General features: G+C 38.3%; 1 protein-coding gene across 1 annotated transcript in view; it reads right to left on the bottom strand.

Moving 5' to 3' along the window:
- PIK3C3 (phosphatidylinositol 3-kinase catalytic subunit type 3) overlaps positions 1-22,869 on the bottom strand; it is a 98,163-nt gene that overhangs the window by 61,397 nt on the left and 13,897 nt on the right. Inside the window, 10 exon segments of the mRNA XM_087763679.1 lie at positions 1,553-1,669; positions 2,511-2,616; positions 5,662-5,729; positions 6,919-7,006; positions 8,353-8,507; positions 9,798-9,983; positions 12,350-12,442; positions 12,886-12,990; positions 13,572-13,661; positions 14,093-14,164. Coding sequence (XP_087619805.1) covers positions 1,553-1,669; positions 2,511-2,616; positions 5,662-5,729; positions 6,919-7,006; positions 8,353-8,507; positions 9,798-9,983; positions 12,350-12,442; positions 12,886-12,990; positions 13,572-13,661; positions 14,093-14,164 — 1,080 coding nt within the window.

The raw sequence follows: 22,869 nt of genomic DNA, 5'->3' as shown, positions 1-22,869 counted from the left end.
CATAAACACAGACACACAGCAAGGTAGCCCACTACTGTTGGGAATGTTTCTATTGGTTAATTGCTGCTAGCTAGATTTTAATCCAAAGCCATGTGTTCCTTAGTTTTACAGAAACATCATGGCAATTATAAAAGAACATTTGACAGAACACTACCAATGTATTGAACAAGCAGGAAATACATTCTTATGAATTGAAAAATCCTCCTTCTCTTTTAGTAATTACACCTTTATTACTGATACATAACACATTCACAAAATTTCATAAAAACAATGCAATGCTTAAGTGTTTCATTTTCCCACACAAATATACACCACAGATTTAAAGAAAGAAGGTGAAAAAAATTATTACACTAAAAAATCCATACTTGTCCTGGTTTCAGCTGGGATAGAATTAATTTTCTTCCTAGTAGCTGGTATAGGGCTGTGTTTTGGATTTAGTAGGAGAATAATGTTGATAACACACTGATGTTTTATTTGTTGCTAAGTAGTGCTTACACCAGTCAAGGACTTCTCAGCTTCCCATGCTCTGCCAGGTGAGCAAGAAGCTGGGAGGGGGCACAGCCAGGACAGCTGACCCAGACTGGCCAAAGGGCTATTCCATACCACATGATGTCATGCTCAGTATATAAACTGGGGGAGTTAGCCAGGGGGCAGCGATCACTGCTCGGGGATGAGCTGGGCATTGGTCAGCGGGTGGTGAGCAATTGTATAGCATATCACTTGCTTTGTATATTGTTATTGTATTATTATTACTGCTATTACTATTCTATTTTATTTCAATTATTAAACTGTTCTTATCTCAACCCACGAGCTTTCTCACTTTTACCCTTCCAATTCTCTTCCCCATCCCACCGGGGGGTGGGGGAGTGAGCGAGTGGCTGTTGTGGTGCTTAGTTGCTGGCTGGGGTTAAACCATGACAATACTTAAAAATACTGAAGTGCGTCAGAGGAAAAGAAAATACATGAATAGAAATTCCTTTGACATTTCTGCTTCCTCCTCATACCTATCTGTCAAGTTCACTTGAAATATTTTAACTAAGAAGGACAAAGCTTCTTAAAATGCACCTATGATAGAAATCCTTTTCCTCAAGATGCAACAGAGAACTTTCAGAGAAGGCAAAGCTCTGCTAAACACACACCTTATATAAGAATAGTTTTGTTGCTCTTGGAATAAATGAAACCTTACTGCTAGTCAAACTTCATTATCTATCCTGGCGTAATTCTCACACCACAATAACCTCTGCTCCCTTCCCACATCCCCCACAACTTGTTCACTGTTATATCATCAACTATTCAATTATTCCCATATCTTCCTTTTGCCAAAATATCCTGAGATTTTTCTCAAGGGCCTCTTTTTCATCTACAAACTTTCAGAACACTTTTGAACCTTGACTCATCTAAAGCTCTCCTAAGTTTGTTTAAAGTTTGCTAAAATTATTACAGGACAGGAAGACATCTGTTACAAACCTCAGTGCTAAGAATTTTTTGTGAAAAGCTAACATTCCTGTTGACAAATTCTAGCCAGAGATAAGTTTTCCAATCCTTTAGTTACCTTTTTCTTACGATTCCCACTTTCACGCTGCACCGCTTTCATTACATGAACCAGCCGATCTACAAACGTCTGCTGGGCTGCCAACAACGAACGCATAACTTTGACAGACTTATCACCCTAAGTGAATTAAGAGAAAAATAATTACAGAACAAAGAACTAATTTATCTAGAAATTATTCCTTTATTCTTAGACCTTCGGGCTTTTAAGAGCTAAATGAATGAAGATCAATCTCCTGTCAATTTGAAAGGTATTTTCCGTAAAACACAATCAGAATCACTGTAGTTGGCAATCAATTATCTGATCTACCAGTGCACTTCAATTTGCATTAACAATTTCAGTGGTGAACAGTCATGCATGACAAACCTATTCACATAGCCAAAATAAGTTAGTAAGGATAAGCTCAGAGAACATTCTTATGAAGCATAAGAATCAGATTTGAACATCTCCATAATGGGAACTAATATGAAGTGAGATACACTAAAATCAGGAAAGACTGCACATCTGATATAAATTAGAGATTGCAATTCGCAAAAGTATTTTTTTGTTTTATGTTTTTTTCCCCACTGTTCCAGCACCCTCTGCTGCTGATACACAGAACACCACTGTTTGTGAATTCAAAAGACAGATCTCTTGTCTCAATTTGCACTGCAAGGACAAGTGCTTCCAATAAAGAAACAGTAAATAAAATAAACTGATTACACAAGGCAGAGGATTTTAGAACCAGAATGTTACTAACAGGAACAAGCAATAAAACAGAGGAAAAAGTTCTCAATACTTATTCTTTTATTTTTAAGTAGTTTCTTTGGTTTACCACAAACTCAAAATTCAAGCAAAAGTGGAAGCTTTTTTTAAAATTTCAATACATATGACATGAAAAACTCTCCTCCTTCTAGACACCTGTACCTTTTTAAAGAATGACTATCCCAAAACACTATATTTCCTTACACAGAGGCATTACCTTCAGCAAAGCCTGACTAAATCTTCTCATCACATTTAAGTACATTTCATGAGTCTTTGGGTCCCTCTGCTGAGTGTCTTGGTCTTCACACTCCACTATTACATACCTGCAGCATAAAAACAACCCAAGTTATGCTGTACTCTGGTGCTACACAATTTGAGTGAAATACAGCAGCCCTGTATTATAGGCCTGAAACTAAAAATAAAGTTGATCTTTGAGTGAGTTATCAACCAACAGGTGAACTCTTCAAAACTTCATAGTCAAATTCCCACTTGGATCAGGAGAATCTATCAAAGTTTCTGAGGTCTTTCACTTACAGTGAAGTAGCATCACTCAAACAGGACAAGTCAGAAGTCCAAATCATATGAACACTCCAAGTAGTACACATGGGAGGAGCGGGCATTCAACTGTGCTACTACCCTCTACATAATGTAGTGGCTGCAAACTTGCTATTCAAGTATACCTGAAAAAACAAGAAGAATCTCACCCTACCTGTTCCCTATTTTACAATTAGTAATGGTGGAAGAGACAGTATTGGTCCTGAAGCAACTCTACAGTCTACATTCCAAAATGAGTTTTCATTTCTAAAATTATGATTCAAGTACAAGATTTAAAAAGTAGAATTTGGAACAGTTATACTGAAAATTTAATTTATGTTAATCAGCTGTTTGGAAAGCTTTTACACTTATTTCAATTCACAGCACTAAAACAAAAATTAGCTATGCACAGAAGGTATTCTTTCTTTTGACCAATATATCTCCTAGTATTAGCCAGTAAAAAACATATAAACCCACTACTAAAAAAAGGAAGAAATTAGCAAGTCACTTGATTTTCAAACTCTGCATTTGAATTCAAAAGTGACTCCATACATTCAAACACACTTGGACTTTACATTGACAGCTAGAATTATGCATTCCTTATGCACTTGTACAGAATCTCTTTGCAACTGAATGATTATGGGACAAGATTAGAGGTCTGTCATTTGCAGCTGACCAGATTTGACTAGTCTTATTTATAAATACGCAATTATATAAATTAAAATAAGGCATATGTAACTTATTCCATGAGTATTATCTCAATGAAATCTATAACTAGAGATTACTTCTAGAGCTTTGCAAATACATTGCTCTACACCACTCCCTCACTGAAATGACAAAATGAGATTGCAGTAATGTGTATAAAAATAAGCCCATATTTACAAAGTCTGTGCACCAAAATTTCAAGGAAAACAGGAAGTAAAGAACTGAAACTGCCGTTTTCATCTTCATTTGTGAAAAAGCCCTAGACAGTTTCTCAAAGCTATCTTGAAACAAAGAGTAAGAGTAATACTTCATACTTGGATAGCTGTCTCATACGTCCGAAGAAGAGACAGAAAAAAGCAGTAGCACTGACTTCTGTAGCTGCTGTTGAAGTGTAAGGATAGGATAGCTTTACAATGACAAGTGACTGAGCAAGGAGTTTTGATTTTCAAGGGTTATTGTACTTGTTCCATTGATTATTTTAGGTGCATACTGTGTCTGGATAGTTGAAATGAGCAACTGATCAGCAGCCAAGAGGATTTATGGCTACGTTAGCTCAAACAGTGGCTGCAACATTTGTATTTTGTCACTGAGAAATTGAGATGTCTGGAAAGAAAACAAAGAATAAATTGACTGGGGTTTTTTGTTTGGGGTTTTTAAATTTTTTTTTAATCCTAAGACAAAAACTCCAGAGTTCCAGATGCTTTGAACTTTCTTTAGACTGAATGTCTGAGATATTGCCAAAATATAAGTGCACAGTTTCTATCAATGTCACAGAAATAAGCTAAGCTACTAACACTTATCTTAAATGAAGAATATTTGATTAGGTCAAACATTTGGCTTCTACCCACATCAATTAGGCCTGCAATTATTTTAATCATTTAAATTCAATAGCACCTTTTTCTGAAGCCAAACATTGTCTTTGGCCACTGCAATAGAAATATGTACACTAAGGAACTGTAGTTAAGTCATGCACTTATATATTTTAAATTTAAGCTACTGAAAAAGCAATGGAATAAAATTTAAAAAGACATTTATAAATGGAGTCATTCTCAGGGTAGGTTAGGATTCTTGTAAGAATTTTATAAGAACCGTTTACAAGGTTCACATCACATATCACACTGTTCCTAATTCACAGCTTATCTGTGGTTAATATTCATAGCACATTAACACATGATAATGTGTATTAGTATTTTTAATGATTAGATACCTCTACAAAGGATATAAATAAGAATCCTTTGACTTCAGTTTAGCCATGTAAAAGGCATCTAAGCTCTCTATTTTAAAATACGTGTGTATACACAAGTAAATGCTGTATGTGTTGTGTATATGCATATACATATATATATACATTACTATATACACACACACTTTCACAGAGCACAGCTCTATTCACCTCAGTTTTCTTCAAATGAGATAATTCTATCTGCAAATGCTTACTCGGAAGGCATGCAGATGACTAGTTTAGGTATCTAATTTAATTCTTAAACCACTGAAGTGAGACAAGATCCTTAGGTGAGTAATCTTACCTCTCACTGTCTAGATGATCTATTCAAAATTAAAATTCTCTCTTAATAAAGCACACACCTGCAATGACATTTTGTTTGTGCTCACAGCATAACCACAAGTGGAATCTAAAAAATAATTACATTAGCACAAAAAAAATAGTGCTTTATGAACCTTTATAAAGTATACTCTTGATTAATACTAAAGTGGATAACCTTAATATTCTAGCCAACACTGTCAAAAGCTATAAACACAAACCAAACAGAAAAGCATAGCAGAAGATGAACTTAATCTCCTTCCCACTACCATAAACAAATTGAATGATAACTTATAAACTATAGTTAGGCTTTTTTTTTTTTTAAACACTGTACTTAATGCCCTACAAATCACCTTCCTTTGTCTAACAGTAAAGCACATTTGTGCATTTTAAAAGCCAGCACCCTCCTTTTACTAATTATTCTGTTCAAATGCATATTGTTTTAAGTCTACTACTTCATCCTGACAGAAATTGAGATTCTCAAGTTCTCAAGACAGGTCATCTTTTGCTGTGCATCCTTCTGGGCATTTTTATAGCTTTGATTCCAATTAGACATCGATACAGTATGAATAAATAGTTTCTAACATACCAGTATAAGTAGTTTGCCAACGTAGAATTTTTGCATGCTCGTGAAATCAAGAAAGTGCAAAGGTCTTGCTGGAAGGGATTTAAGAAAAGTAAAATTAAGTTATAAAGAAGTCTAAGCACTTTAGAGGGAGAAGATGTTAAGGAAAAACCCCAAATAATTGCAGGGAGTTTTGAGAGATACATTCCCTTCTAAAATCTGAATCCAATCCAACCTAATATTTAAATCGCATTAGTTTCAATATTACTGCAAATCCAGGAACAACACTACAAGTAAAAATAAATGTTCCTACAGTAATGTATTTACCAACATGTCAAAAGTACATGATGTTCTCCAACAATAAACCTTTAATGTAAAGTTTCTATTTACAATATATTACACTTTACTCCTATGCAATTATCTCTTGCTGTAAGATTCAACCCTGAAAGGGATTTGCTACCCTGTCTTGCATGCAGATCTAAAACTCATTAAGATGTTGTACATTTTAACATAAAGAAAAAAAATCTGTAGAGGATACACAGCATTTAGGTGCTTTTTCAAGGTTTAATATTCCAACTAACACAAAATCCATGTATCTTTACTGATATGCTCAATTTGAGGCTTATTTTCTATGCAGTACTGAGACCCAAAAAGGAAGATTTGCAACAGGGAATGGCTCTTTAGTTCAAAGACCAATTAACTGCACATCAGATTAAAATCAGGCTCCCTCAAACTGCCTTTACCTTTTATCTTTCCCTCCCTCAAATCCCATTTTTATTACTCTTCTACTTGTAGTATAAATTGAGTATAATCCTTGGCAGATGTAAATCAACACAGTGCCTCACTTAGGTCCAAAAAGATGACACCCACACCAAAGAATACAGTTAAAGGAAGAACAGACTGCAGAGATTAAAACATTTAGATAACTTTTCCATTAAAAAAACTGCTTTAAAACACCTCAAACACATGCAATTATCAGTATCTAATCAGCATGCGATAGCCTTTGCAGTAATTTTCTCCTTTAAACAGAGTACTTTTGTTTTATGAAGAATTCAATGCCCAGTCCCCCAGTTTTGGACAGTGTGACCATGTACATAAAACAGATGGCCTGTAAAAAAAATTCAGTTAAGCTATTGCTATTTTCTTAGCATTTAGTTGTTTGAGCCCTTTAAGTATTCAGCAACATACAGTAGAAAGATGCAAATATTCACAAACAAAAACTAAACACAGCACTAGGTCACTAAAAAGCCTCAAAAATACAAGGTAAAGCATTTGACTTACATCAAGGTTTTCATTGTCTGCAAGCTCCTTTGTCTTAGAAGTAAGAGGTGGTGAGCAAACAGGTGGAATAGGACTCATGATCTGGGAACTACATGAAGGAAAGTATGCAATTGGCATGATTCAAAGTTCTTGCTTGGGGGGCAGGGGGCATGCATGGAAATAGCAATGCATTTCACTTCCACAGCATAATAAATTCAGAAAACTGAAAGAGAAGTATCTTTGAAGATAGTATCTCAACCCTGTTTCAGAACAAACTGCATGAACAGCAACTTTGACAGCTGCAGTTCCTGAAAACAGCCAAAACCTGTGCCTTGATAGCTACACAGTTTATGGCTGTGAAGGACATGAACTTACATCAAACTTAGCATTTTGTTTCATCTTACATAAAAAATAAGCATAGATAGGAATTTAGCATATCCACGTTTTCAGGATAAGCTTTTTTTAAATGTTAAGATGAAATTGCTAATACACGACACCTGCAAACACTTGTCTCTGGAATGCATAACAGAGTAGACACATAACAGAGTAGACAAACCCATTGCTTGCAAAGCAAAATTATCAGACAGTAAATTTACCTGAAATGAAGTAATCAAACAGCTCTACTAATGCTTAAGTGTCACTGCAGCCTCAAAATACGCTGTACATTCCAGGATACCCACTCTACAGCTTAGCAGCAAGATCAATGAAAAGCAGTATTCTTGTAATATGAAAAGTATACCCTAGTGACACAAGTGATTAGGCTTTGAAGCTTAAGACTAAAAATCCTGGAAATTTGTATTAAATATTCACAGGAGACTTCAGTTAACCAAGTTTGTTTGCACCTTGCTTAATACCATATTAATTAGGTATTTCAGCCTTTCTTTTAGATTCCTGCAAGAATAAAGCGTGCTCCTCCAGCTCCTTTACATTCACAGGACTCTCCCTATACCCTCTTTTGCAGGAGCAGGAAGAAATTTCTTTCCTTTTCAGACTGATTAGACTTTTAGATCTATATTCTTTGATGAAAGTGGGAAGCAGAGCCTCACACCGCATTCAAGACATCCTAACTTTTGCAAGGACAGAGGGAAGCAATGACCGCATTTTTCCTCCTCTCCAGAAGTTGCCTTCCTTTCATGCAGTAAGGTCAAAGGCTACAACTTTGAGATTAAGAATGTTTGTTCTGTAAACTATCTGTAGTCAGGAAATACATTCCATGAAACCTCAGGGTTTTTTCTTGGGTTTTTTTTTGTTTGGTTGTTTTTTTGGGTGTTTGTTTGGTTGTTTGTTTTTTTTGTTGTTGTTGTTGCTTTTGTTGTTTGTTTGGTTGGTTTTTTACATCACTGCTTCAGATTGTAAAATAGGATGTTGAATAAGCAATGGTCCCTAAAAAGGAGAAAGAATTTCAGGACAATGTTATGTGTTTCTGCTTTTCTACTGGAAATCTAAGCTTCTTACCTGTCTATTTCTGCACCATTACTTCCAGATGTTGTCATGCTTTCTGACATTGAACCTTGACTGTCCCTCTTGCTAGGTTCCAGTCCATTCTTTATGTCATCAAAGTTTTCATATTTCAATGCCTGGACTAACTGTAGCAGGTACATCAGTAAATCCTGATGGAGGAAAACATGAAAATGAATTGAGAGGGTCAGTGAAAGCTGACTAGGACTCTATGTGTTTCCAAAATTCTAATTTATAGAAAAACTTAGTCAGGATTTAGTGACCTATAAAGAAATGGAAATTGGGGTCTCCCTAGCAAGCAATATAGAGTAGAAAAACTGGTGTAGGATGGAGTTTGACTCCCAAAAGATACCAGGTTATCACACTACTAATTTTTTGTTACCAAAAGGTAGTAAGTGCTAATTAAGTAAATATTTAGGTGCAATTACTACTTTAAAGTTCTCTTTAGTTAAGCTGCACTACTTGCTTCCAGCATCCACAAAATAAACCTTGCAGTTAGTGGCTTCCAAGAAGAAAATTCAAGCATAAAATCCAGACCATGGTATTCAGATTCTCTTCTCTCCTATGCGCTATTTTTTTTTATCCCTTGTGTAGCTGGGGATCCAAAAAAAAAAAAACACACCACATATCTGATCTACTTTAGATTGAAGAACAGAATTTTAATCACTTGCTGTTTATAATGAATTTGTTCCCTCTACTATTCAACTTGCTCTATTTAGCTGCCTTCAAATGTTTCATAAAATGTACATTTTTAAAGTCAAAGCAGTATGACCTTGGCTATTGAAGTTGGCTTGCAAAAATTTGAGATATTTTTATTTTAAACTCTATTGATTGCCAAGGATTCAAGAGTTATGGTAATACATTAAAAGTATTTTTTTTACTGTCAAAATAAAATAAAATATATAAATAATTTAAATTTAACATATTAGCATCTATTAAGTGGGCTCTACTCACAAATCACAGCTTATCATATTCTAATCAGTATCCAATTAGAAACATCTTATTTCCACAGATGCTTTTCTACTCACTTTCTTTAGCAAAGGAGTATGATGATATACTGCTTCAATTTACCAGGTGGATTTATTGGAAATCTTTTAGTAGACTATTTAAGTTCAGAGCACTTCTATGCAGGTTAACATTCAAAATTTATCACTGGTTTCTGGGGAGAACACATGGTTGTTTCACCTTGTTTGACAAAACCAGCTATCACTGGCTGTTCATACTGAGACAATTATCAATGAGTGCCACTTAATAATGTGAAGACCTTTCTCTATAAAGAGTTTATAGTAAATAGCATCACAATTAATTTCTTTTTTTTTGTTGTTTTCCATCACTATTATTCACTTAAATGCCTTAAAAAGTAGCAAACATTTCCAAGTACTCAATGAGACTAAAAATCCCGAAACCATGACTTTCACATGTACTCACAGACCAATGAATACCTCATCATCAGCCTGCTGAAGCCTGGCGACAGCATAACGCCGAACTGTTGGGTTGGTGAAGTGAGATGACAGAAGTTCTAGAGAGTCTTCCACATCCATGGGCTTCCACTTGCCCAGTAGCTCCAGTGCTTGCTTTGTCTCTTGTGTCAACTGGGACCTACCACATTTTAAGAATTTTGTCAAGGCCTAAATAGAAAGAGATTGGACAATTCATGAGTGAAAAGCCAGGCTAAACAAATTATTTAGAAAAGAACAGAATATAGACTATTTCAGTTGGAAGGTACCTACAGTGATCATCTAGTCCAACTGCCTGACCAATTCAGGGCTGATCAAGTTAAAGCATGTTGTTAAGGGCATTCTCCAAATGCCTCTTAAACAGTGACAGGCACGGGGCATTGACCATCTCTCTAGGAAGCCTGTTCTAGTATTTGACCACCCTCTCGGTAAAGAAATGCTTCCTAATGCCCAGCTTAAACCTCCCCTGGAGCAGCTTTGAACCATTCCCACCTGTCCTATCACTGGATACCAGGGAGAAGAGTTCAGCACCTCCCTCTCCACTTCCCCTCCTCAGGAAGCTGTAGAGAGCAATGAGGTCACACCTCAGCCTCCTTTTCTCCAAAGCACAAAGTCCTTAACCACTTCTCATATGACATTCCTTCCAGCCCTTTCACCAGCTTTGCTGCCTTCCTCTGGACACATTCAAGGACCTTCACATCCTTTTTAAATTGTGGGGCCCAGAACTGCGCACAGTATTCAAAAAGTGAGGCCGCACCAATGCTGAATACAGTGGGATAATCACCTCTTTTGACTGGCTGGTTATGCTGTGTTTGATGCACCCCAGGATGCTGTTTGCCCTCTTGGCTGCCAGGGCACACTGCTGACTCATATTGAGCCCACTGTTGACCAGCACCCCCAGATCCCTTTCTGCAGGGCTGCTCTCAAGCCACTCCTCTCCCAATTTATAGTTGTGCCTGACATTACTCCATCCTAGGTGCAGAATCCATCATTTCTACTTGTTAAATTTCATCCCGTTAATCATAGCCCAATGCTCCAATCTATCTAGATCCCTCTGCAAGGCCTCTTGTCCCTCAAGAAAGTCAAAAGCACCTCCCAGTTTGGTATCATCAGCAAACTTGCTAATGGTGCATTCAACTTGTCCTGGTTTCAGCTGGGATAGAGTTAATCTTTTTTCTTAGTAGCTAGTATAGTGCTGTGTTTTGGATTTAGTATGAGAATAATGTTGATAACACACTGATGTTTTGGTTCTTGTTAAGTAGTGCTAAGCTGTTGCTAAGTAGTGCTTACACTAGTCAAGGACTTTTCAGCTTCCCATGCTCTGCCAGGTGCACAAGAAGCTGGGAGGGAGCACAGCCAGGACAGCTGACCCAGACTGGCCAAAGAGCTATTCCATACCATATGACATCATACTCAGCATATAAGCTGGGGGAGTTGGCCGGGGGGGGGCAGCGATCGCTGGGACGTGCTGGGCATCAGTCAGCGGGTGGTGAGCAATTGTAGAGTGTATCACTTGCTTTGTATTACTATTGTATTATTATTTGTTTTTATTATTGTTATTATTACTATTACTACTGTTCTATTTTTATTTTACTTCAATTATTAAACTATTCTTATCTCAACCCACGAGTTTTCCCCTTTTACCCTTCTGATTCTCTCCCCCATCCTACCAGGGGGTGTGGGAGTGAGCAAGCGGCTGTGTGGTGCTTAGTTGCTGGCTGGGGTTAAACCACAACAAACTCCTTCATCCAGATCATTGATAAATATATTGAACAGAACTGGCCCTAGAATTGAACCCTGAGGAACACCGCTGGTGACCGGGCACCAGCCAGATGTAGCCCCATTCACTACAACCCTTTGAGCTCTGCCCTTCAGCCAGTTCTTCACCTAGCACACCATGAACCCACTCATCTCACAGTTGGACAATTTGTCCAGAAGGATGCTGTGAAATTAATGTTTGACATTAAGGTAGAAATAGATTCAGACTATATTTATATAAGCACAGACCTGAGGAACCTTACCGATATAAGTGAAAATATAATATTGGATTGTTTTAATATGTCCCAAAAAACTGCAGCTGGGTTATCTTCTAAGTGTAGTCAATGTTTACTGCTTTACCACAATTACCACTACATAAAAAATATTCACTGCTGGGGGATTGTTTAGTTATTTAATTTACTCTGGGCTTTTGGTGTGCTACTACTTATTCTGGTAATGCTAACCCTTGTCTAAAACGCATGAAGAAGCTCCTCTTTAATAATTTTTCCTTGTTGAAGACAAAATAGGCAACACTGGTATTTTAAGCTGACAGTCAGTGTAGAAAGACTGCTGTAGTAATAGTCAGTTCATATGATTTAAGAGGGAAAATTACAGTCACCAATTTTTAAATCAGTAACATTGTAGAAAAAGTTAAAATAATCTTTACTAGCTTCTAAGACACTGAAGCTCTCCACCTCTGCAAGAACAGAACATTGCAGAATGAGTGCCAGATGAAGCACCTCTTATATTAATAAGTCCTCTCAAATCATTCAACTTACCTTCTCCTGATTAGTAAGGTAGTATCTGAATTTCCAAACTAGATCCTGTTCCTCGTACGTTAGCTGCTTTGTCGGTGGATAACTCACTATGATCTATTAGATACATAGGCAGAACATGACTTTAAAAACATGAACAGGCACAATCAACAAGTTAACAGACTAACACTGTGACAAAGCATAACCCTGACAACACACAAAAATAGCAAAAAAAAGCTTTCAACAACACAAAGTTCTCATGCTATCATGGTGATGCTCCTCAGTTATATGGTTGACTGAACTGGCAGCGTAGGCAAACATCCACAGTTACTTTGAGACTACCATTAACACCCACGATGTGCACAATATGCATTCTTATCCCCCCTAAACTTCTGCAGCTTTCTGAGTTGGACTCATCTAACTATCCACTTGTAAGAAACACTTAACAACATTTCTTCATTACTTTCTTTAAACTGAAATGAACTGTATTTTCCTTAAATTGTCATCACATCACATCCAAACTACCTAATAAAATTGAATTTAGCCATTATATGACTGACATTAATGCAGCTACGCGAGATCAGCTTAGGCTTCAGATCATGATCAGAAGGTCCACTTCTTAAACTTCGAGCAAGCTTGTGATGTTTGCTTTCTACTAAGTTCTCCTAAATGCAGAAGATAAGTCAGTATTTATAAATATTTAAACTCCAGAGAAAACTACTGCTGAAATGAAACCATCTAGCAGAGACTCACCAGTATCTTGAATAATGCATGACAATTAAAATTCACATCTAAAACTACAGTGTCTTCTGGATTTTTTTTTGGTTGTTGTTGTTTTAGAAGAAACTCCTTCAATAATATGTGGAGGGCTGTTGGGGATTTTGAGGTTTTGGTTTGGGTGTTTTTACTTCACACAATTTACAAACCCTATCTTGCCTTTTGGTGAATTGCTGCAAAATGCAAGCGCTTCAGTCAACACATCTGTGATTTCGACAGCACTCAAACGTGCTAGCCGCTTTATAAACATTTTTAGAATGTCTGTAGTATAAAGCTTTGTATGCAAGAAAAACTTCTCAAAAAGTTTTCCCACTGTTAATACCATGTTAGCAACAGTAGGAGCCACAATAGGAGCCACAGTGTCAATGAGATTTCAGCAGCCAAGGCAGTTTTCAGCATTGTCAGACTTGCTCTTGCAGTGTTAGATTACACAGTGCTCAAACAGTGTTGCCAGTAGAAGCCCACTCACATTAAGGTTCCCAAAGCTGCCAATACCAGTCCCACTGAATTGGCATCCACAATAATGGAAATCTTTTCTAGAACTGTACTTAGGCACTGTCTACATGAAAGACAACATACAAGAGAGCATAGGGAGAAAATATTTTAACAGACAAAGTGACCAAGAGTTAATGCACCTTCCGCTAAATTTCTGTTCTTCAGCTCCCTCTTACCTTATATTCCCACCCTCTGACCTCTTTTGCCAACAATCTCCCTTCTCTGCTTTCCTACACTTCAGACACAAGCACATTAGGTACGGAAAGGAGGAGATAAACATAAGCATTAAACCAATTCTTATATTTTAATCTAGCAGCAGCAAAAAAAATTACAAAAAGTCAAATCCACTGATATTTCTCAACTGGTCAAATAAATCTTTCCACTGCAATTTTAAAATATTGAAGACAAATGGAGATAAAAGCTTTCATCTCCATTTATGAAAACTTGCAACAAAAATACTATAATACAGATTGTATTACATGGAGCATTGCTTACCATAGACATCTGGGGATCTGGAATCTTAACAATTTCAGAACTTGTTAAAATTGGAGATGACTCATCACCATCCTGAATGACAAAAAGTTAAAAGCATATTTAACATCTCAATTTTTAGGAAAAAAACAACATCTTATATTAACGTATTGTGAATTATACTACAGTGAAAGAATGATGCAACTGCACCTTGCTGACTTTTGATAGTTATAAAGGGGAAAACAGAAAAGAAATGGATTCTTTTTCTTGTTAGTTTTTGCCAGATGATAAACAAGGTGGCAAGAGAAATGAAAAGTTCATGCGAGGAGACGCAGCTTGGCAACTCACTACCATGCTGGCACACAGGCGAGCGGAGAAATTTGCCATTATCATTACATATGTCCTCTGGAAGCACAAAGAGAAACCAAATCAGGGTCTGATACAAAGATCGGTGTTCTCCAAACCCCCTTGCTTTCTAACTTTCCTCACCGAGGTGGGAAGCTAGGTGCGGCTGGGTAAGGAAACTGATGTAATGAAACTCAGTAACAACAGAGTGTTATTAAGCAGGCATTTTATTGCAGTGCTGGGCAGCACTGGGGATTCTCCACCATAAGTGCTCCACCGATTTGGTAGACTTTCAGAGATTATATGCTATAAAATCCTACATATTCACAGGATTTCCCAGAATTCATTTACATAAACATGAGATTTCCTGGAACTTATTAACATATGCAAATGTACAATCTGCATGCACCATCGTCTCCTGTGGTGGTCTTTGGGTGGTCATCGGGGTCTTCAGATGAAGGCTCATAGTCTTCTTCACTGTGCTTGCTGACTGACCTTCATCCCCTTGCAACTTATCCCCTGTGCATTTGTTCTCCCAAGGCCTAGTTGTGCGAGATGGGATTGTCTGAGATGGGATTATCCCGGAGCCCCCTTATCTTACAACCATTCTAACTACTCCCTAAATCACAAAGGCCTTTCTTTTGTTTAGTTAAGTGACTAAGATATTTAAATATCCTCCTTGCCCCTAGGCTTTAATTCTTTCAAGAGGCATTTTAAATACAATGGCTTTGTCTATCTTGGCTTTAACCCTTTCATTCCCCCTTTTCTTTAAACTTTGTCAATTTCTTCACAAAGGTCTTAAGTTTTCATATTTTATCACCTTAGGCAAGGCTCAAACTCTCATAGCCAATTTCTTCAGCTTATACCACAAAAGGCAATTGACAACTGTTAGTATAATAACAAACACCAATAATATCAAGAGTGGGTGGGCTAGAACATTCAGAGTTTTCTCTGCAGAGGGTGAGTATCCCAAAAGATATCCCACCAATGATGGGCGGTATCATCTTTAATTTGACTAGACAGTCCAACAAGTTTGTCCTTAATTATTACTGTTTTAATGATGGACTCAGCTAGTGTCTTATTTCGTTTCTTTAAATGTTCTCTGAGTTCCTGAGATTGGTTCAAGATGTTGTTTAATTTTTCCAGAGATATGACTGCATAACTTATATTTAAGCTCTCATAATGCCAAAACACTGCCACTTGTTCTTCTGTATAGGCGAACACATAAAGGGAGTGATTAGGTGATATTCTTCAACTACGATGAGTTATTAGTCACTAAACACACACGTCTGGCATTAATTGCTACAAACATTTCAAACACATCAGGAGACAGGATCATCCATTTGCAATTGTTAACAGAATGTTCTAATAAGCATGGTTCATATAATTGAGACTGTTGTCCACATAAGATACTGTCAGAGGTGGTTTCACAAAGACCTAAATCATATGTTTGTCTCAGGTAGTGGCAAAGATTTTTCAGGAATTATACTTAATACCTCACCTTGTTCCGCAGCTCGTCTTGCCTCATAATCAGCCAATTTATTTCCCACTTCCCTGCCAGTGTTACCTTTCTGATGCCCTTTGCAGTGCATAATCGCCACTGCTGACTGAAGTTGTACAGCATCTAAAAGTCATAAAATTATATCAGCATGTTTTATACCTTTCCCTTGAGCAGTTAAGAGTCCTCGTTCTTTCCAAATTGCTCCACATGGGCATGGACTACACCAAAGACGTATTTTGAATCTGTTCGCAGTCCTTTGGCAAGCTCCAACGCCCTCACTAGGGCAATTATTTCATCTCGTTGTGCAGATGTGCCCTTGGGAGTGACTTTACTTCCACCAGGTGGTCTGTGGTGGTCACAGCGCATCCCGCCATTCGAACTCCATTCTTTACAAAACTGCTCCCATCAGTATACCATGCGTGGTCAGCTTCCTCCAGCGGCTCCTCCTTCAAGTCTGGTCTGCTTGCATCTTTTACCGTGATTGGTTCTGGGGTCCTGCAGATGGTTTCCTTTCGGTCATTCCCGAGCTGTCTTTGTCCCTTAGAAATCACGCATCCCAGGTATATTACTTTTTTCAAGATCTGGGCTTTCTGTAATGAGACTCAGTAACCACTTAATCCCAGAAAATTTAACAAACTCACAGTCCATTCTTTGCATTCTTCCTTCTTTTCTGTGGCTATCAAAATATCATCCACATATTGCAAAAGAATCCCATTTCCCAGAAGCCTCTCCCAGGTCTCTAATTCCTTGGCTAATTGATTTCTAAAAATGGTGGGGCTATTCTTAAATCCTTGAGGTAACACTGTCCAGGTTAGTTGGGTTTTCCGTCCCGTATCCGGGTTTTCCCATTCAAAGGCAAATAAACTGCGGCTTTCAGGAGCCAAGGTGAGGCAAAAGAATGGATCCTTTAGGTCTAATACAGTAAACCATTCCTAGGTTTCCCTTAAACTGGTCAGTAAAGTATATGGGTTTGCCACTACCAGATACAGATCTTCAACTATCTGATTTATTGCCTGCAAATCCTGCACTAAGCGATAAGTTTTGCCATCAGGCTTTTTGACAGGCAGAATAGGAGTGTTATACTCTGAAGAGCATTCAATTAATAAATAGTCCGAATTTTATAAATTCTTCTATAATGCTCTTCACTCCTTGCCTGTCTTCCAATTTCAGGGGATATTTCTTTACCCTAACAGGCCGTGCTCCCTCTTTGAGTTTAAAGCTTTCTCGACCTGTCCGGTTGCTCCCACAATATTAATATTTTGTTTTACTTATGGGTAATAAAGTCTGATTTAATACTGAAAATGTGGCACCTGTATCTACTAAAAATTCTACAGGTTTCTCTTCTTTCCCTAGCTGAATTTTTACCAAGGGTTCCTCTAGGGAAGATTCCCCTGGTTCCCATCAACTAGCTTCAACGTCAGTAACCATCACCGACTTGCCCAATCTCGGGCAATCCTTTTTCCAATGCCCCGTTTGCTTACAATAAGCACACTGATCCTTCAGGAGGGGTTGATTTCCTTTAGGTGGGGCACTTACACCGCTTCTCACGGCTCCTCTCCCTCCATTAGCGCTGTTTCCTGATGGGTTCCGAGAGGGTACCTGGCTCCCCCTGGTGTGCAAAGCAGCCACTGTAGCATTGGCAATTGTTTTGCCCATTATTCTCTCTTTCTGACTATTTCTATTCCGATATACTTGCCATACAATCTCCAGCAATTTCTCTAAATCTCTTGCATCTGTTCCTTGCACTTTCTGTAACTTTCTCCTGATATCATCTGCCGATTGTCCCAAAAACAAGAATATCAACTGACCCTTTCCCTCCTGGGAGGTAGGGTCTAAAGGAGTGTATTTCTGCGTTCCTTCATACAATTTGGACCAATTTACTGATTTTGGGACAGCATTTCTTATTCCATAAGCAATCCATTCCCTATATCGCACTAATAGGTCCCAGACTCCTGTCTGGTTAGGGTCCCAACCGGGATTGGTAATCAGAATATGGTTATCAACTGTTCCCGGCAAAGTCCCAGACAGAATCAGAGCCTGTACCTGTGCTCTGGCCACTCTCACAATCATCTGTTTCGCTGATTCGCTAAACACTGCATCCAACATTGCATCCACATCCTCCCAGTCAGGGTCCTGAGTTTTCACAATCAATTCAAATCCTTTAGCTACCTTCTCAGGATCATTCCTATAATTCCCCGCAGTAATTCGCCAACCATCTAAATCTGCTAGAGTGAAAGGTACTTTAATCCTGACGGGTCCTCCCGTCCCCATTGCCTGCCTTAGTGAAGCCTATATTATAGGTCCCACCTTACTTCGAGTTCTGGCAGTGATGGGGGAAAATCCAATATAATTTTCTTCCCTTGCCTCCGGTCCTTCACTTCCTACGGCACCAGCATCTCCTTCTCTATCACCTTCTCTTGTGGTGGTTGAGTCTCCATCCCTGGAGGTATTTAAAGAAGGGATAGATACGGTGCTTGAAGACATGGTATAGATGGACTTGGCAGCGATAGGTTGACGGTTGGACTCGATGATCTTAAGGGTCTTTTCCAACCTTGACAATTCTGTGATTCTATGATTCTGGTGGAGGCAAACAATCCTCTAATCTCTCATTCTGTGAACCAACCTTTAAACATCTTTGTCCAACGCTGCAAGCCAAGCAACATCTTTTTAACTTGCCATTTTGCTTATTTTTCTCTTTTTCTATCGCCAGGACCATAGGGTCCTGAGGTGCTAAATTAATTCCACATTCCTTTTGCCACTCAGGGTGATTCGGCAGAGTAAAAAAAACATATCTGCGTAAACCACTTCATCCCATTTTCCTTCTCGTCTTAAGAATAGCATAAGTTGTAACAAAGTATTATAATTCAGAGTTCCATTAAAAGGCCATTTTTCTCTATCATCCAACTTATATAATGGCCACCACTGATTGCAACATTTTACCAAAGTTTTACGATTCACGCTTCCTCCAGGTGGTCCCCCAATATCTTTCCAGTGAGCCAAAATGCAGCCCAAAGGGCTCTTTTTCAAAACTTCACCCTGTTGGTTTCCCATTTTGGAATTTATAAAACACAAGGACAGGGACTAAAATTCACACACTTACACACAACTGACAATTATTATAAACACAACAACGACGGCCACTACTCCCCAGATAACAAATGTCGACATAAGTTAATCAGAGATTTTCAAATACGCGTATATCAGACATATACGTATATGACATACGTGTACGTAAACCAAAAATCAGATACAGATGCACAAAATGATCGTACTAACCAGATGATCAATACAAATCGTACGTGCAAATGTATGCCACCCGGCAGGGTTCTCACAAACTGCGACTTATGAGCAGCTTCAAATGACCGGTCCCAAAACAAAATAAAATGCCTTTCTTACCAGTGGTCCTTGTCTGTCCCCGCCTGGATCCGCCAAATGGGGGAGTCCCTCCAGAGAAGTCTCCGGGGCCGGCCAAGGGAGTCTCCGACTCAGGGGTTCCTGCAGCCAGACAGAGAGGGTCCCATCTGGGGTGCCAAAACTGATACAAAGATCGGTGTTCTCCAAACCCCCTTGCTTTCTAACTTTCCTCACCGAGGTGGGAAGCTAGGTGCAGCTGGGTAAGGAAACTGATGTAATGAAACTCAGTAACAACAGAGTGTTATTAAGCAGGCATTTTATTGCAGTGCTGGGCAGCACTGGGGATTCTCCACCATGAGTGCTCTGCTGATTTGGTAGACTTTCAGAGATTATATACTATAAAGTCGTACATATTCACAGGATTTCTGAGAATTCGTCTACATGAACATGAGATTTTTCTGGAACTTATTAACATATGTAAATGTCCGCATGCGCAGTCATCTCCCGTGGTGGTCTTCAGGTGGTCTTTGGGGGTCTTCAGATGAAGGCTCAGTCTTCTTCACCGTGTTCGCTGACTGACCTTTACTTCCGTGCAAACTCAGTTCTGGGATCACGTATACTGTGTCCTTCAAGGTCGGTTTGTTCTGGTCCAATGGTCATCTCGCAACTTTCTTATCCTCATGGCTCCACATACCTGCTCTCCCAAGGCCTAGCTGTCTAAAGGGGAGTATTATCTTACAAGTGTCTTAACTATTCACAAAGATTTGCTTTTGTTTGGTAAAGGGGAGTATTCAGGAGCTTCTATCTATGTTCACAGGTATCACATGCAGCTCTAATTCTCTGTCATACTTGGAGAGCATCACTGTGACCCTGACCATACAAACTTACTAAACCGTGCCAATGCCTGAGGATCAACTCTAAATTAGCATTTGAATTTGGTCAGGGGAATGCTTTTGAAGTCTCTCTCCTGATCATCCCCATGTAGCAAGCTTTGGTTTACATGATGGAGGTTTTAGAAATACCTAATATCCTCCAACTGCCAACTGTCATTCAGCCCATGGGACTTCATTAAAGCCAGTCCCAAGCATAAGCACATAGTGTAGACATTGGGCCTTCAGCAACCTCTTCACTCTGTAAATCTGCTCCTCTTGGCTGCATTACTTGCTAGCACAGCCAGAACTTAAGATGAGCTGCTATTTTGCCACTAGGAAACAAAAGCAACATCAATACTAAACAGCATTAACTTGCTTTAAACTACTATGTTACAGAGCTTTAGAGGTATTTCGCTACATTAAGGTCAGTGTGTGTGACACAAATATTAGAGTCCATTTAAGAAAGTCAACAAAATTTGCAGAATTTTCTGAACCAGCAAGGCTCTTCTGCACTTTCCTGAAAATCAGTTTCACAACATCAGTAAATGAGGAGGTTCTATTTATCTTATTCTTTAGTCACAACATCATTTCAAGTAACACCAATGGGATCCAACTTCTCCCACACAAAAAGTAAACGGGCACCCAATGCTGTAGACACTTTTTCTTTCTTTCAAGCCATGAAAAAGGCTCTGATCATCAGACTACTTTTTAAAATAAACTGGATGCAGCAGTGCAATCAATTTATTTATTCAAAGGTTTCACTTGAAACCTGCACAAAACCACATTAATGATAAATGCTAGTGTTATTTGCACTTGAAAGTCACACTGAATTTTTGCCTAAATGGAGAATCAGAAGCGATGCTCTCATTACTAGCAAACTGCTATCCTTCACGCCTTGAATGCTGTATTACAATTAATTTAACAGAGAACATGGGAAGAGCCACTGCCACTTCACTTCATTGTAATTGAATATTGAGTCAAAGAATCTCAAATTCTATCAGCCACTGCTTAACAGGCTAGTTCTTCATAAACACTTGAAAACAAATTTATCAACAAAACTGTGACAAGTAATCTCCACTTTGACTATCGGTCACAGGCAGGTGACAACAGAACCTACTTTCATTAGACTCAATATACTGAATTGGTGATGCTGGATATGTATACTGTACACTGTAATTGGAAGCATGACAAAACTGAGAAGACAGACACTAATTTATATACTATTTCCTACTGCTGCCAAAAAAGGGTCAAGAACTTGTTGAAAAGCTACTTCATAACAACAAATCCCTCAAACTGCAGTTAGTTATAGCTTTAGTATGAACTATTTCACATTCAATTACTTCATTTCCACAAGAGCAGCCAATTCATAATTTTGTTCCATGCACTTTTAATATGCTTCAGAAACATCTGTTAAAAGAGAGATGCATGCTTGAACTTTGAATCTTCTTTCCCGCACCTTGCACATCCGTAAAACCATAATGATGACAAAAAAGTTGTGTGTGTAAATCAGGAATAATTAATCTATAATGGTAGGTTTTTGGAGGTGAGGGAGAGAAATAGTTTTTAGGAATGTCTCATTCAACTATAAAAATAAAAGAGCCAAGAGGACACAAAGCCACATGATAGCCATGCTCATCAGTTTGCATCTGTGAAAAGTATAGCACATTCTAATGTAAGAAGCTAATGGTTAGTGAAATGTTTCAATATTTTGATCATATTCTATTATGCTCTCCAGAAAAATATTTCCTTGATTTCCACAGAAGTAAATAACTATTTTTTTATGGAAGAATCTGACACATTGTAGGTTTCATTTCGATTTGTAACATAAGGGAGTTTTGTAATAGTAAGGTCCTCTACAATAGCTGGTTCTAGGATAAGTGTATAGAAGCACTATGAAACAAGCTATTCTAAAGCCAAAAAGACCTGAAAAGGTGGGGAGAAGTCCCATTGTCAACTAGTCCACAAAAAGAAATGCTAAAGAGCTAACCTAGACATCTGCCTAAGGCAGTTTCACCAAAATATTAAAAAACCACACGAAAAACCCCAAAAAACCACACCCACACAAAAGAAAAACCAAACACACACACAATACACATCACCATCAAAAGAACCCCACCAAACTAAAAAAAACCCCATACCCCCAAAAAAACCCATCACCAAACACCCCCCCCCCAAACACAAACAAACAAAAAACCCAAAAAACAACACACCAAAATACCCATGAAACATCCCCCTCCCCCCAACACATCCCACATATTTGCCTCAGACCGTGGGAGGAGACACTAAGTGACAAGTGGAACGACTATTTCCTCCAGAAGCACTACAGAGGCAGCTACCACTATACAGGATATGTGGATAGAGCATGGATATCCACATGCATGATTTTTACATCATGTCTGCAAGACACAGCTCTTACAAGGGCTTCGAAAATTTCTGCAACAGCCAGTCATTTTTGTTATGACTACAGCAATTTGAGAAACAACCTTAAGAGCTTCTTCTATAGTGGCATCTCTGTTAAAATAAGTTCTAAGACTACTGTTATTAATAGTTTCAGATATTGAACAACACCTTAATTCAAGGGCTATATTAATAGCATTTAAACAGTTCTTTTTTCAAACATTCACAAGCTTTAAGTTGCAACAGATCATACAGTTGAGGCAAATTCTGATCAGTGCCTTCTCAGAATTTTTTTTTGTGGAATCCTGAATTTTGCAACTTATTACTGTATT

The sequence above is a fragment of the Nipponia nippon genome, unplaced genomic scaffold, assembly GCF_047370975.1.
Source record: "Nipponia nippon isolate SJK-2023a ecotype South Korea unplaced genomic scaffold, ASM4737097v1 scaffold_29, whole genome shotgun sequence".
NCBI classification, from domain to species: Eukaryota; Metazoa; Chordata; class Aves; order Pelecaniformes; family Threskiornithidae; genus Nipponia; species Nipponia nippon.
The sequence above is the reverse complement of the archived record's forward strand: the minus strand, read 5'-3'. Positions and strand labels throughout refer to the sequence as shown.